The sequence below is a fragment of the Cyprinodon tularosa genome, unplaced genomic scaffold (genome assembly GCF_016077235.1).
Source record: "Cyprinodon tularosa strain WSP-4 unplaced genomic scaffold, ASM1607723v1 ctg454, whole genome shotgun sequence".
NCBI lineage: Eukaryota > Metazoa > Chordata > Actinopteri > Cyprinodontiformes > Cyprinodontidae > Cyprinodon > Cyprinodon tularosa.
This window is the reverse complement of record NW_024039179.1, coordinates 288,500-304,387: the sequence shown is the minus strand read 5'-3', so window position 1 is coordinate 304,387 and position 15,888 is coordinate 288,500. Positions and strand designations below refer to the sequence as shown.

At 37.0% G+C, this 15,888-nt stretch overlaps 1 protein-coding gene across 4 annotated transcripts; it reads left to right on the top strand.

Moving 5' to 3' along the window:
• Positions 1–1,315: 1,315 nt before the first annotated feature.
• Positions 1,316–11,063, top strand: LOC119793536 (cytoglobin-1-like). 4 transcript variants are annotated; one of them, XM_038300740.1, is made up of 4 exons: positions 1,316–1,447; positions 1,668–1,799; positions 7,233–7,464; positions 10,324–11,063. In XM_038300740.1, exons 2-4 carry the CDS (start codon positions 1,759–1,761, stop codon positions 10,486–10,488), a joined length of 438 nt encoding a protein of 145 aa, XP_038156668.1. In that variant the 5' UTR covers positions 1,316–1,447; positions 1,668–1,758; the 3' UTR covers positions 10,489–11,063. The 4 variants fall into 4 exon arrangements, with proteins under 4 accessions (XP_038156668.1, XP_038156666.1, XP_038156667.1 ...); XM_038300738.1 differs by having other exon boundaries at positions 1,668–1,804; XM_038300739.1 differs by having other exon boundaries at positions 1,393–1,550.
• The last annotated feature ends 4,825 nt before the right edge of the window (positions 11,064–15,888 follow it).

The following is a 15,888-nucleotide window of genomic DNA, read 5'->3' as shown; positions in this document are numbered from 1 at the left end:
ACAGAATAGCAGGGTGTTCAGATACTTATTTTGCTCACTGTATTCTCCTTTTGTCGATAACTCACTCATCAAAGACTGAGTCAATGTTTAACATAGGTTTGTACATTGAACCATCTCAGTTTATGGTACCTCTTCTTTCTTTTGCAGTGTGTACGGTGTTTGTCCTCATCTTTTCATGTACAGCCATAAATACCAATGTAATCTACAGGGTTATTCTGTTGGAAATAGCAGAATTATGTATGTCATGTAAGTGGGTCCATGCCTGTTTTTTTTTCAATGCATAAAGAGATATGATAAAAGTGTGCTAGGGCTCTATTTACCCCCTTTACTGTGATGCCACTTGTGCAAACCAGTTTCATGGTTCCTAAGGTTTCTGACAGAGAAACTAGTCAAAAATTCTTCATATCTGACCTTGGTAAAGGAGTTGCAAGCAGTTGTTGATTGTTTAGAATGCACAAGAGCCTAAACACACCTTTCCAACGTTACACCACAGTGATGGAGCCATCATGGTGCTGCGATATTATATATATTCAGTGGGCTCAAGACTGCTGGTCAAAATGAATGGGACGATTGATGGAGCTAAATAAAGGGAGACAGTGAATATAAAGCATGCTAGATGCTGCAAAACACATAAGCCTGAGCTACGATAGAGTGGTTTAGCACATGTGTAAGGATGCCCCTGAATGGCTCATCCAAAATTCAAATGGGAATAAAATGTAAGAAACAACTGTCAAAGACGCTCACTCTGTAATTTGGATAAAACATTTTCAATTACCTTTGTTTCAAAAGTGCAGTCTCATAATCCGGGTTAAAATTTACCGTGCATTCAACCCTCTGTGCAGCTTTAAAGATTTCTACAGGTTTTTTTTTTATCTTAGTTTTGTTAACATAAGTGAGATATCCCTTCCCACTGATAACGACTGCCACCACAGAGCTGGAAAGTGTATGTGTGGGTGTTTTGGAGGGTATACACATGAAATGTAAAGAAATTAAAAATAAGCCAACGTAATCCAGTCTTTTTGATGTAAAGTTGAGACCAAAATGGTTATATTTACACAGATAGTGCTATTTAAGAAACTAAATCACAACTTATTCTCCTGGATACTCAGCTTTTGCTTCTCTCGAGGAAAAGTTCAGTGCGTGTCTCTTTATCATGTAATAATGTCATGATATTATATTACATCCAGACTCGTGTTCTGCATGCATGACATTTCTGGCTCACCTATTAAGGATTTTTGTCTAATCTCGTTATGTTTTTATCTCATAACACCTACATAGGTAAAGTGGACAGAGGGAGGAAGAGAGTGTAGCAGGGAGGGTGCAAAATGGGAAAGGAGAGTGTAAAAAGAGAGACTAACAGAAGCTCCTCCTCGTTCGTGGTGTGCGTTTCTTGTGTTTTTCTCATCCGGCTTCTCACTCACACTCTCTCGCTCAGCAGTACTCAGAGGTAGGGAGCAAATATTCTCAGTTGGAAAAGGTGGAGAGATAAATTTGATCTTTTATTTGTTTTGGTCCTGAGAAAAAAAAAGGCCAGAAAAGGAAAAAGAAAGGTAGAAATTATTGTGTTTATTTTGGGGGAGGGGCAGTGCCACCAGAGCTTGCCTGCCTGAGCGCCTGCCTGCCTGCCTGCTGCATGTGCTCAGCCTGCTTACACACTGTGTTTCCAGATGGAGAGGAAGCAGGGAGAGGTGGACCACCTGGAGCGCCCGAGCCCACTGACTGACAAGGAGAGGGTGATGATCCAGGACTCGTGGGCGAATGTCTACCAGAACTGTGAGGACGTCGGGGTTGCCATACTGGTCAGGTATTTCCATCTGCTGTTTGAGGTTTTGATTCATGGGGATTTTGCTTGTGACAGAGTGGGGGCAAAGTGATGCTGTTGTGATGGATTTTATCAGGTGTTTTTCAATTTCTACCCTCCTCTGCAACTTTACTTAGTTTCCAACCCATAATTTTGATCCTTCCCCCTATAGATCTGAAATATACTGAGGCACCTGCTGGAGGTAGCGGATCCACGACCTATTTTTTTATTTTTTTTTGGAAATAGGTCCAGACTCCAAACTGAGGGATTTCCCCTATTAGAGTAACAAATGACACACTTCAATGGTAATATTGGCCATGCAATAGCCTTATCTCTATCTCTGTATCTCATTGTCTTCTTTTATTTTAGATATTTAAAGCAAATCAATCAAATCCCTTATGGAAACATATTTGGCTGTCTTTCCCTTGCAGCACAGACTATGTTTTGAATACCTGCAGCCACAGGACTTCATCACTCAGCGAGACCTTTAAGTCTTCCCAGAAAACAAAGGGCTTTGAGTTTATTTTTACTTCTTTTATTGTAATACACCCAATCAGTCATTTCAGCATCTCAATTCATCTATTTATGGCCATCTTGCAAAGCTGTTTAAAACGCTCTCACACTCATCTTTTTTTTGGCATTAATACTGCAATCCAAGAATGGGAAACTGTTGCAAAAGTCAGCCATCTGCACGGATGTGTGGATGCTTTTGACATTTGGTCATGTGTGACGGGATCCGCCGCATGATACAGAATGTCTTAATAATCCTTTTTGATTGCAGAGGGGCATCATGTGACAGGCGTCACGCATTGCTAATGAAGCAATGTGTGTGTGTGTAGGGGGTGATCTAGATAGCCTTGTAAATCAATTCAGATATGTTCAAATTCTTTTTCATATTTTGTATTGTATTGTGAATTATTTGGCAAACCAAAAGACATAGAAATATAAGTTATTCCCCTAATTTACAGATAAATATCACAGCAAGCTTTTTCAATTTACAGTCTCATTAACTCAGTCTCATTTGCTAAACAGCTCAAGTTTAATCAAACCAGATACAAATTTTCTCAGGACATACATTTTTAAGTCTGGCTATAGATTACCATTTTAATTCAGCACCGGACTTTGACTAGACCATTGAACACAATCATATATTTAATTCTATAGGTCTGGCTATATGATCAAGGTTATTAGCCAAAAAAGTGAACCTTAAATCAGTCTCTTCCAGCTTCTAAAAGCTTTTACTTCTAGCACTGTCCTGTTTTCACCTGCATCTGTTATCACATTAACCTTTATCTGCTTCTTTGTGTCTGCCAAAAACATCCTGACCCATGATGCTCCCAACACCATGTTACATACTTATGATGAGTTAGCTTAGAGTGTTGGTCTAGTAATGATTGACAGCTGCACAAAAACATATCAAATTTAATGCAATAGAAAATATTGTTTTACATATGCGTTTTGTTCCTGGGATTTGCACAAAAATTTAGCTAATTTTCTAAATGCCTCTGAAATAAATTGGTGACACTTGTTAAATGCAGCATAAAAAATATTTCAGCAGGAAAAGGGATAAAATGGTGCTCTAAAACTCCAACTACTTGTTTCACCTTCAGCAGACACCAAAATCAGGCAACTATTTTTAATAAAACCTTAATATTTTTTTTTTCTTAAGCAACAGGATGAGTTATTCCTTATCTGCGATCAATAATACTAGAGCAGAAATTCCTTATCCATGTTCAGTTGTGTGTTTATATCATTATCACTACAGTACATGCAGCTTTTTTGCATATTGTGTTTTCCTCACATGATTCAGTGATATTCATGTTAATAGAGTATAAATGCCTCACTATTTTAGGGTTTTAGATGACATCCTAGGGCAGGAGGTTGTCCTAACTGCAGTTTAGGGGTATTCAAATAAAGGGGATTTAATACAAATTTATATCAAACATTTTCAGACTTTTATGATTCATTTCCTTAACTTCTCAGATATGCTTCATTGTGTTGGTCTCTTCTTCATAAAGTCCCAAAAAGATAAGCCAAAAAAATTTGCATATTAATACTTTTTTTGAGGCCCTTCAGCTGTAGCATATTCACAAATACACCCAAATGAAGATAATAAATGTGATGGATATGACTCCTTTTTGACCCCATATTTTCCTTACTTACATTCCATCACAAAGAGCCTACAGCCTCCGGGAATGTGAAGAACGAAAGCTGATTGGAAAACCTGGCCTTGTAAAATACTCTGCTAGAAGAATAAGAAAAACATCCTGTCACTCTTTGCAAGACCCTCAGGGCTAATATTAATCCTACAAAATTACAATCTTTTTGGTAACAGATAAGATCTATGGGAGCAAATCAAAGCGCTCCGTCTCTGAAATTAGAAGCTGTCTTCAGTTCAGCTCTTCAATTATTCTTGAAATAAGATAAAGAAGGATTAAGAGCCCAATGACCACAGAAAATTCTAATTAGGCTATTTATATGCATCCACAGGTCATGCAATTACAAGACAGAGAGATTAAACACTGTCGCTCCTCATTAGTTTGCAGTGAAAAAGAGAATATGAAGCTCCGGCATTTTCAAAGCCTCTCAACCATCTGAACTCACTAAACATGTGCTAACTTCCTCTCTTTTCACAAGTAAAGCCCTGAGATGTTATCACATGTGTCAGAGCTAGCAGAAAAAAGAAATATTTGCTTCCTTTTTGTGTAAGCAGTTGCAGAGCCAGGGGGAGATGGGACATCGTGATTTGATAGCCAGCAACCAGATGTATTGGCCTTTTTCCCAGAACAGTGTGAGGGGGTGAGCTTTCTAGGTTCCTCTTTGGTAATTCACTATAATACTGTACCTCTGAGGGTCAAGCAGGGATGTAATTAAAGAAACATCAAAGTGACTACTGGCTATGATGAATCTGGTTGTGGAAATAAATAGAATTTGGACCTGGAATTTCTGTTTTAAAGGGAAAACTGCAAAGAAATATGAAGAACTTTAATTGCTTTAAATGTAGAGTAAATTAGGTAAAGGAGTATTTGTGGAGGAATGAAATTTTGCATCAGGCCTTAGTTAGCAATTCTACCAATCACCAACTGAAAGGTTTACCTCATATAAATAAACAAAATATGTAGATATTGGTGTGTTGGGTTGTACAATGTGGTCAGAAAGCTAGAAAGTTGCTGTTCCAAATATTTTTGTTGCTTGCATGCTTTATCAGTACATTTCTTTCCCTTCGTACTACTCTCAAACCTGAAAAATCAAGCCTTTGAGGTTAATTAGTGACTCCAAACCCTGTAAGGATTAGAGGGGTTTCTGCATGGTTGATCTCAGTTGGTCTTATGGTGAAACAGGGCCCTGTCCAATTTCTACCTCCTCACATGTTAATTGGCAGCATCTTCCCTCAAGTTGGTTCAACAGCTGACAGTGAAATGTTTATTTTTATTTAACCCGGAAAGTCTCAATTAGATTATTAATCTCTTTTTCGACTGAGTCCTATCCCTGTCACAGAACAGATCACAACAGTTCAGTACATTACGGATAATTTTATGACTGTTTACAAAATTTAAAAACCATTTATTTCATTTCCTAATCTTTGGTCTATTGAAACCGGCTCCTTTAATTCCCAGTCTTCTTGTAAGTTGTTCCATGTTGTGGGGGCAGAATACTGAAATGCCACCTTACCAGCTTCTGCACTGATATTTAGTACAGAGAGACGCAGTTGTGAATATAGAAGGATTCTGAAAAATTTTTTATGGATTTGGCTTGTGAAATTTCTAGAAACATGTTTCTTTAAGTAAATAACACCCTGACAACACTTATCTAAACACTTCATACTTTTTAGTTAAGCTGTTTACATGAGTTTGTATAAGTATGTTTGTATTTATTCTTGGCCAATCCATTAAAAAGTTGCAATGAGCACAACTCATACATGCCATTGACACTATACAATGAAACACTGGCATGAAATATACTCACATATTTTAGCACAACCTGATTTTAACATTAATTATCTTATGATACACTTTTCAGACACTCTCCGCACTAATGAAGATGAGATCCCCTTTCTGTGTTGATTCACACTGATTCCAAAGGCAGAGCTATGCATCTTTTATTTTTACTTCAACCAATAATTATTTGACAGTTTAGGGGGCATTCATACATCCTGTCTGCTTCATTGAGCTTTTATTCCAAGAAAATCATTGAGTGTGAACAACAACAGTTAAGGACTCAGAATAGGGGCCCCAGTATTCAGGGCAAACAGACTGATTTTTCAGAAGTGTTTAATATAAAATGGATCTGCAGTAGCAGCGGCTAGGGCGTCTAGGGCAGGAACCTCTGCAGAAAGGAAAGACAGGTTAGTGATCACATAAATCTGGAGGAGGAAGATAATATACGTCAGTCACTAACCTGGTTTAGTAGTTCAGTCTGTGCCTGGAGAATGTGGCCGGTTGGCTGACAACAAGATGCGGCGGGCGCCGCTCACAGAGTCCCAGACGCCGCAGCCCCGGAGGAAGTAAAACAAGGGATACATCGAAATCAGGCAGATGAAGGAAGGCAGGATAATCCAGAGTGCTAAGCCAAAGCCGGTGCAGATGATGTGCACAGGATACAGAACCAGGATATCAGAAGTCCAAAGAGGTTCCAGAGGGAAATCCAGGTCGGTGACAGGAAGCAGTTCCAAGTAAATGAAACAGGCAGAATCCAGCAGGAGTTCAAAGACAAGTCAGGCAAACAGGTGAGATTGGAACACGCAGACTCAGTGGTTGAGACGCAGAACTGGTCACGATAGGCTATTAAGAAACACTCAGGTAATTCTGGAACACTCTCACCACTGGCTTGAAAATAATAATTGACTGAAAGCAGGCAGGTTAAAACAGATCAGACGGGAACAGGCAGGCTCAGTGGTTCAGAGGCAGAACAGGTAACCAGAAACCCTAAGGTAACACTGGACACTCTCTCTCAACTGGCTTGAGGAAAATCTTGTGCTGATGACTGGTTTACGGGCAGGCTAAATAGAAACTGGAGCAGATGGACCAGATGAACAGTAGGACAAACTAGGCGGAGTAAGACAAGTGAATGAAATGAGTAATTAAGCCAGTCATCCACGACAAGGTCATGAGAACAAGGGCATTGATATCATAGAAAAACTATTTTCTGACACAGTGGGAGGCTGTAAACCACAATGTATAAGTGCACTACAAAACAGGAGCGCATAATAAACAATGTACAGTATACTTCAGAGACATTGCAGGACTATGTTTTATATAATGCGCCTTGTTTCTTGGTATTTATATCCACCTTAATGAATATTATAGATCTGCTAAACTACACTAAGAAACACTGTGACAGCAGATATAGTTCACCCACTCACCCTTTAGCTAGCAAAGGTTATCTGTTCACTAAATCTGAAGTTTACCTCTGTTGTTTTCCTTCTTCACAGGCTGTTTGTGAACTTTCCTTCGTCCAAACTGTACTTTAGCCAGTTCAAGCATATTAAGGACACGGAGGAGCTGGAACAGAGCTCCCAGCTCAGGAAACATGCCCAGAGAGTCATGAACGCCATTAACACATTGGTGGAAAACATTGATGACTCGGAGAAGATGGCCTCGGTATTGAAGCTGGTTGGCAAAGCCCATGCACTCAGACACAAGGTGGATCCAGTGTACTTTAAGGTAAAAACTCTATGAAAATAAATCAATGCAAACAGTGGATGTTTAAAACGAACTTCTACGACTAAATTAACAAACATAAACAAAGAAAATAAGTTCTGTATCAGTAGTAGTAGGTTGTGTCATTTAGGAACTTTTTTATCTGGTTAAAACGTCATTAAAAAAAGGTTAAAGCCTGATATTTACATCCAGTGTTTAAAAAGGCATATTTAACTCTCATGGATTTACCTTGCATCTAACTAAACCTTTCCAATGTTACCAAATGTACTTCTATTCATTAAAAGTCAGAATTATTAGTCTTTATAAAATCCACAAAAGTTCACAATCATTTTCTTGGTATTTGAAATACTGTAATACCGTTTTAGCTGTTTCCCTTGAAAATTTTTTAGTTTCTTTCCACCTTCTTCTCACATTTTACTAACATGTATATCTATTTATATATATGCTCTAGACAAGACTAATGAACCTGCATCCAATTTGTAGGCATTGTTGCTGAAACACAGTTTTTCTGCTGTGCTCAAAAACATTAGGGCTTTGTGATGTTCACTCCAAAGCATTGACTTTGTTGTTTTAGTCCATTTTGTAATTAATTTACTTAGAATATTTGTCCATTTTTGCCCAGGCTTGGATTTTCTTTCTGAAAAATTAAGATGATACTTTGAAGTTATCATAAAAATGCTTTTACCTGTGGTCTCCTTTTGAAGTCCACATGTCTTAACCTTACCTGCAAGCTGAATTATTGTGGTGTTTGTGCATTTTCAAACCCACTAGAATCCTATCTTGTCCCATTCCAGCCTCAAACTGTTCGATAGGCAAGAAAAACAGTAGCGTTTCATGCATTTATGGATAGCAACATTCTTTTTTTGCCTTTTTACCTCCTGATTGGCAGAAAAACAAACAGTAGATGACCACAGGGTGACCCTTTGTCCAATCAGCTCGAAAAGTTCTGCTATTTGTCTCTCTTTTTCTTGAACGTATTAAATTGAAGTAAGTCCAGACTGATAATGTGTAGAAATAAGCAGGAATTATACCCATTAAAAAGTCATCAACCTGGCTTGCCAGGTACCTCACAATTGGATTGGTGTTCTCAGGTTTGTAAGTTTACCTTCTTTAATCCAAACATAATTAGTTTAATAAGGGCCAGACACCTTAGTTTTAGTTTTTCCACATGATAAATCTTTAATTTCATATGTTTTTCCCTTTATTGATCTATAGCCTATATTTTATCTTCTTCCAACTCCTTTTGGGTCATTGGCTTTCTCCTCTAATGAATGTAATTTCTGCCCATTTAAGTACAGGACTAGTGAAAAATTTTTACCAGCATCAGGTAGCATCTTTACAAAGGTCTTAGGCTTTTGTTCTATTTAAAACTTTATTCATGTTCCTTCATTTAACATAAATACTGAAAATAAATCCAGCTGTCCAATTTCCAATAGCCATGCCTTAATCATCCAGGCTTTATAAATAGTTTAAAGTTTAATGATCATTGTGTAATACAACTCTGACTTTTTAGGAAGCAATACAAAAATCTCTAAAAATGTTTTTGTAAAAGATGGGAAGCTTGGTCTGATTTGTTCCATTGTTTTTACCTATATGTATCAAAATATATATTTTTTCTCGTTATATCACCTGTTAAATCTTACAAAATCTATACTGTTGCTTTAAATATGATTGATCAATCATGAAAAAAATAAATCTACGAGATGACAGAGAATAATTTAATTTATCAGAAAAAATTCCTGAGTCGCCAAAACATACCTGTTAAAACAAAACCCCAAATAAAACAGTAATTAATGGCATCACTTCCTTTTAAATCAAACAGAGCAAAAACAAATCATTCAACATTCAGAATAATCATGATCCGTAAACCTTAACATTCAACTTTTTGTAGTACAGTACCTTTTGTACGTTCACCTTGAATTCCCGGAGGAACAAATGCCTGAGGAGAGGACCGTTTTCTTCGTTTGTCAGGTTCCAACATGCCAAAATGGTGCAAGACTATCCTGCAAAGCTGACCGAAAGCAAATGAAACCTGGTTAAGAAAAGATTAATGTTGAAGTTCATGTCGGAAAGAGTTTAAAACGAAAAAATATCGCAATGATAACAATATCTTCTTGATTTGATTGAGGCATGTTTGATTTTGAATTAGACATTTTTTTTCACACGCTTCCCTTTTAAAAAAAACCCTTTAACTGAATTTAAATTGAACTAAATTTCAGGCACTCGGGTGAAGTTTTAACACCTTTGTGAAGATATATAGAAGGACACTGTTTTGATTACAGAGGAATGTTTATGAAAAGCAAAACAAATAATCTGATCATGAATTAGATTTTTTTTGTATCAGCTCTTTTCTTTGATCATATGTTAAAAACTTATACGTTTCACAAAATTTTGGAGTAACCAATGCTTCTGATATGCTTTCATATTACATAACTGATTTATACTGGAATTCTTATTTTTTCAGCTTGACAGAATTACCAACATACCCTAGTTACAGTAAAGCAAAACTCTCTATGTGCCAATAATATCAATAGAAACAGGAGTCTAAAATCTGATATCAACACCAAAATCAAAGGATAATGGGTTTTTCAATGTATTATCTGAAACAATGCCTCTTTTCTTGAAATAATTCATTAGAAATTAGATGATTTTGACACTGAAAATTGTATTGAAATCTCAAATAACAAAATTAAGTATCTGTTTCCATTAAATAATTAATAATTGGGTCTTACATGTTCAGATTTATAATTGATAATAATGGTTCGGCATCATTGGCTTCCATAGTCATCAGTATTTTGAGGCAACATTTACAGCAACAACTACATTCAATAATATGTTTAAAGAATCAATGTTTTTTCTCAGATCCTGAGTGGCGTGATCCTGGAGGTCCTGGCTGAGGAGTTTCCAGAGGTTGTGACACCAGAGGTTGGAGCAGCATGGACCAAACTCCTGGCTTCTGTCTATTCTGGTATCAAAACCGTCTATGAGGAAGTTGGCTGGACACAACAATCTACTTCCACCGGCTGAACCCTTTAGATTAGTACACCACCTCTAACTGGGATCCTATTATTGCTCTGCAGCTTTAAGCAGCAGCAATCAGATGACTGTAATATTATAATGCAGTTTGTTTTTATCTATGATAATCATGGACAATGTAAAATAGATATAAACATATATATAGCAGCACGTACTGTGCCCTTTTTATAGCTAGTATTGTGTTTGTTAGAGAAAGAGATCAACCCTCCCTATGATTGTTCCCTTTTGATGACTAACCCACTGACAATAGAGAAACAGCAAGAATATATCAGCAGATATAGAACGGGGGATAAGAGGTCGCATTTGACTCGGGTGTGCCTTCTATTTAATGTGTTCATGCACAAACGGAAACATAAACAGGATTCTTGTTTAACATTCAGATGTTTCCTTTTATCAGTCTGCACATAGTCATGTCACCTACTGTGACCACTGGAGGATTTCTACATTTTCAACAATAATGCTGATGATTGTACTTTTTTTTCCTTCATTATAACTCACATTTGTACTGTATGTTTAAATGAGAATACTTTAAAGTAAACTGAAAATAGAAAAACTTTTGATTACAATTCATGGTGTCATTTTTTTTTTAGAACTTAAAGAGAGCTGCCCTTTTTCTTCCTGGATTGAATCTTTCCATATCCTGCTTTGATCAGATGCTGATATCTACATGTGCTTAAAAGAAAATATTTTGCAGATGTCTTCTTTTTAAGTTTTCTTTTTTTTTTTTTTTTTAATCACACTTATTGTATCAAAACAATATCAGACAATGAAAATCTGAAAATATTTGAAAAGTAGTTTTCAAATGGTGCTGGAATAGAAAAAGGTTATCTAAACCATCATAGTCCCTTTTGAAAGGTTATTCCCCCAGTGATGGCTCTGCCATTCCTGGATTAAAAGCTGCCATAAAGGGCCCGATCTTTTTCCACTTTGTGCAATAGTGGTCATATTGCAGCTGATCTAATATTATTTAAATTCAATTCAAAAATGCTTTATTAATCCCAAACGGAAATTAAATGTTGCACTATACTCATAACTCATGTCATAATTTAATGGAACATTAAGACAAGCAAACCGAGTTAGGTCCGCTCCATTAAAATGAGCAGATTGTTTGTTCTAGAGGCAATTTGAAATGAGCTTTAAAGCCATAGAGATGGAGGTTATACTAATAGTTATTGAAAAAATTTGCATAAGTGAGGAAAGAATGGAGCAGGAGATCAATAGACGGATCATTCTGCTCCAGTCTTTCATAGTGAAGAGTTGAGCGTAAAGGTCATGCTCTCACTGGTCGGTCTACGTTCCTACCCTCATGGTCATGAAATTGGATCAGAAACGAAATAAAGAGATCTCTGATACAAGCGGCTGAAATGAGCTTTCTCCGCAGAGTGGCTGTGATCTCCCTTAGAGATAGGATGAGGAGCTCATCCTATCGGGAGTGGCTCAGAGTAGAGCTGCTTCTCCTCCACATCGAGAGAAGTCAGCTGAGGTCTTTTTCAGATGCCCCCTGGACGCCATTCTTGTGAGGTGTTCCAGGCACGTCTCACTGGGGGAGAGCCAGGGCACGACCCAGGACATGCTGAAGGGATTATATCTCCTTAATGGGCCGGGAGCACCCCTGGCTTATCCAAGAGGAGCTGAAGGAACTGTCTGTGGAGATGGAATTCTAGGAAACTATACTGAAAATGCTTCATCTGCGACCTGGTCCAAGATGGAACGGGAAAAGATGAGAACCAGTACATTAAGGATGATAAAAAAAATATATATTTTTGTAGTGTTCCTTTAAAGTTCTGAAACAGCAGATCAACGCCCAACCCACAATCACAGACTTTGCAATGACGTGCTATTTTCTTTTGGATGTAACAAGTGTACAACTTCAAGCTTATCAAAGATGATCAGGACCTCTTGAGAAGTTTTTTTTTTTTTTTGGCAGATTGTGTTTTTTGGGGTCAGAGGTGGTTTTGCTTCTCTTCAATTGAATTGACTCCCTTGTCTTATTGAACAATGATTACTAACCTAAACTGAGTTCTTAATGTTATTTTTGTTTGTTTGTGTTCTCCAAGATGAGTCCTCAATGCCATTTTAATCGATGTTGATCTGTAAACCACTCCTGGGAAGGTTTATCTTTTTCCATTTTATCACCATGGGTGGATAATGTGTCCCTTGGAGCATGATGTGTAACTTTTTGAGTCAGACAGGTTTTGTTTAAGATGCTTCTTGATTTTGACAGTGGTAAAGCTGGGTGTGGCTAATTAATACATGGTTGAATGTAGGGAGATAGCGAGATATTAATATTTTTTTCCTCTTAATAAATGAGATCATCATTTGAAAAATATAAATGTAGCTATACAGATTATCTGTGTGTGACAGTATATTGAGTTTGATTATCTAAAATATTGAAATTTGACAAAAAAACGGACAAATGTAAAAGTATCTGTAATCACAATGTGCAGCTCAATTGTTGAGAGCAAAAAACGCTGCTTACTGCTGTACAAAAAACACCTTGTTTATAATTTAAAACAGCTAAATTTTTTCACTTCCCAATCCTTTTAATGAAAGCTTTTGAAAGTGCCGTGAATAAATTATGAAGTTCACTGCAAAAAATTTAAATCTAAATACCGTAAGTAGTTTTTCTCTTAAAATAAGTGCATTTTTACTTGAATTGTGGAGGTAAGTGCCAATGGAACAAGACAATTCACATTTAAAATAAGAAAAAACATTTGGATTGTCTTATTTCAAGTGCACATTATCATATTATCTTATTTTAAGAGTAAAAAGTTTAAATTCCATTTTCAGATGATCCTATTTACCTGCTCAAATCAAGGCTAAATACACTTAATTTAAAAAATGTTTTACTTATTTCTAAATGTTTTTTGCGGTGTGCACCAAATGTCATTGCTGTGCACTGTTGATGCTTACCTGTTCCTTTGGTTTACAAGACAGAAAAGTTTGGCTTTTTTAACCAAAGTTTGGTTGTAAAAAAAAAAAAAAAACAACAACAACGAAAAAATAATCCTAATCATGTTTGGGGCTGCTCGGTGGAACAGTGGCACCAGCACCCCTCGTGATCCAGCTTGGGATAAGCGTGGATGTGGATGGAAACCGTGTTTGAAAAATCATGATCTGATTGGGCCCAACTTTGAATTCTTATCAAAGCAGCTCTGTCTTAATAATACAGTTGATAAGATACAAGTGTTTTATTGGCAGCAAACTGCAAACTAGTTACCTTAGCTGAGAGCCCATCTAACTGGTTTGTTAAACTCCAAATAACTCTACAAAAAGAATAATAGTCTGCATACAAGCTCATGAATAACCCCTATCATATATATAAATATATATATATATATAAATATATATGAGCGATTGCTGTGCTAACAACATGGTGTGGGCTGTTTTCAGAATAGCAACACAGCATGCTCTGTTTGCCTCCTGGCCCTTCCAGCGAGATCCAGCCCGCTCCTTCATCCTGGCTAATCCTCTCTGCTAATCTCCCCAATCACGGGTGAGAGCCAAGGCAGGAATAGTCTCTGTTACAAACCTGATGTCTACCCTGCACAATTTAAATCTTTCAATGGGGTAAGAGGTTTCGGTGTTCCAGACAGCCAGCAGGCCCCAAGGCCAGAGACCATTGAGGACAGAACCATGTGCACAACTATGATGGTCCTGACAACTATTGCTGTCCTCCTGCGGCAGAGGTTCTCCAACAAAATCAAACCGTGAGTACTTATCAGAAACACCTTTGAAAGAATAACGGTTATATGGTTAACCTAATAACTGAATACTTGGTTCTTGTCTTGAAAGTCCTTATAGATTTTCAGGTAAAACATTTTCCTTAGATTTATACATAAAGAACATTTTATAGTTCATATGACTGATTACATAACATGCTTCCAGTGTGCTCTTAACACTCAGATGCATAGAAAACATACAAAAAAATGCATATGTGTTTCATGTGTGGGAGAGAGTGTGAAGCAGAAAGAAGGGACTTATGATTATTTCAGGGTTAGCCTTGATCAGCAGTGTGTGGATTAAGCGCCTGCCTTCATAACAACTGTGTGTTCCGATCTTTCTAATGGGCAGATGAATAGAGGAGAAAAGAGCAGAGCTCTTGAGTTCATGGCTACTGATTGACTCAAAGTGCAATCTTCCCTTCTTCCCCAGAGCCTATTTACACACTCTCCAAGCAATAGCAAACGATGCCACGTGGTTATGGCACCGTGGAGCACGGTAAACATCTGGCTTGCACAATTAGGAGCTGATAAAAGGAAGCCTCTTTTTTTAATAAGGCTTTTGTTCAGCTTTTTATATGAAGCTCTTAATCATGGGGAGAGTATAGAAATACAACCATTGGTGATTTTTGGCCAAGGTAAAATTGCTCTTTGCACAGGGAGGCTTTTAGATGGGGGAAACCACCAAGACCTCAAAAGGAAAAAAAATAAAAAAGCTTGTCATTTGTAGCCTTATTTCATCTATGTTTAAAAAAAAGAAAGAAAAAAAACTCATATTTAAATGTTTCAGTTAAGCACACAACTTTATATGGAATTGGATTTATAATAAGACTGTTCTTCATTTATTCACCTGAATATTTCAAAATCAATATTAGTTATGTAAACTACTCAAACCTTTGATACTCTATTTCGTTTTGCATGATACAATTAACCATAAGCAGCTTACTGTAAGGCAACTTTTGTTCTATTTAATAAAACATAGAACAATGAAAAATAAAAAGATTTTCTCTTTTAGATGCATTCAAATTGAGCCAAGTACTAAAAACTGCAACCTTAAACCTCATCTTGCTTTTTCTTCCATGATTACAGATTTTGGGGAACCGTAAACCTTTTTTTCGTTGGTTAAAAAATGTATAAGATACAGTTCTTCTACATTTCAACTTGACATTCATTCATACCATACTACGTTTTGTCACATTACAATCACAAAGCTCAGTGTATTTTCTCGGGGTTATTATCATATATTAACACAGAGTAGTGCTTAGGTGAAGGTGAAGAAAAATGAGAAACTTTTAAGGAGCTGTATTAAGGTGAGTAATTCTGTTTAGAGGACAGCAATTTTTACGCTCACCCCAAATATAGTGAAAAAAGTGATGAGCCCCGGGTTGCAGTTTAACACAAGCCATGTTGAAGTTAAAACAGATGTAAAAGACAGTGCTTTGGTTAGATCAGACCAAACATGAACTTTTCAGAGAGCTTGCAATTTAGTCCTTGTAGTGAAACTGTTAGTGCACATTATCCCACAACATTGCCTCCATTGTTAAATGTGGAGGTGGCAGCATTGTGCTGTAAGGGACTCTTTCCCTCAGGCACAGGAAAGATAATTGAAAGTTGATAACACAGTGTTGGATACTGGAGGAATGGGGAAAAACACCTGTAAGACACTGCA

Coding starts and splice junctions, on each gene's coding strand:
- LOC119793536 (XM_038300738.1), top strand. CDS start 1,668: ATGGAGAGGAAGCAGGGAGAGGTGGACCACCTGGAGCGCCCGAGCCCA. Junction 1,805..7,232: donor GGGGTTGCCATACTGGTCAG/GTATTTCCATCT, acceptor CCTTCTTCACAG/GCTGTTTGTGAACTTTCCTT. Junction 7,465..10,323: donor TGGATCCAGTGTACTTTAAG/GTAAAAACTCTA, acceptor GTTTTTTCTCAG/ATCCTGAGTGGCGTGATCCT.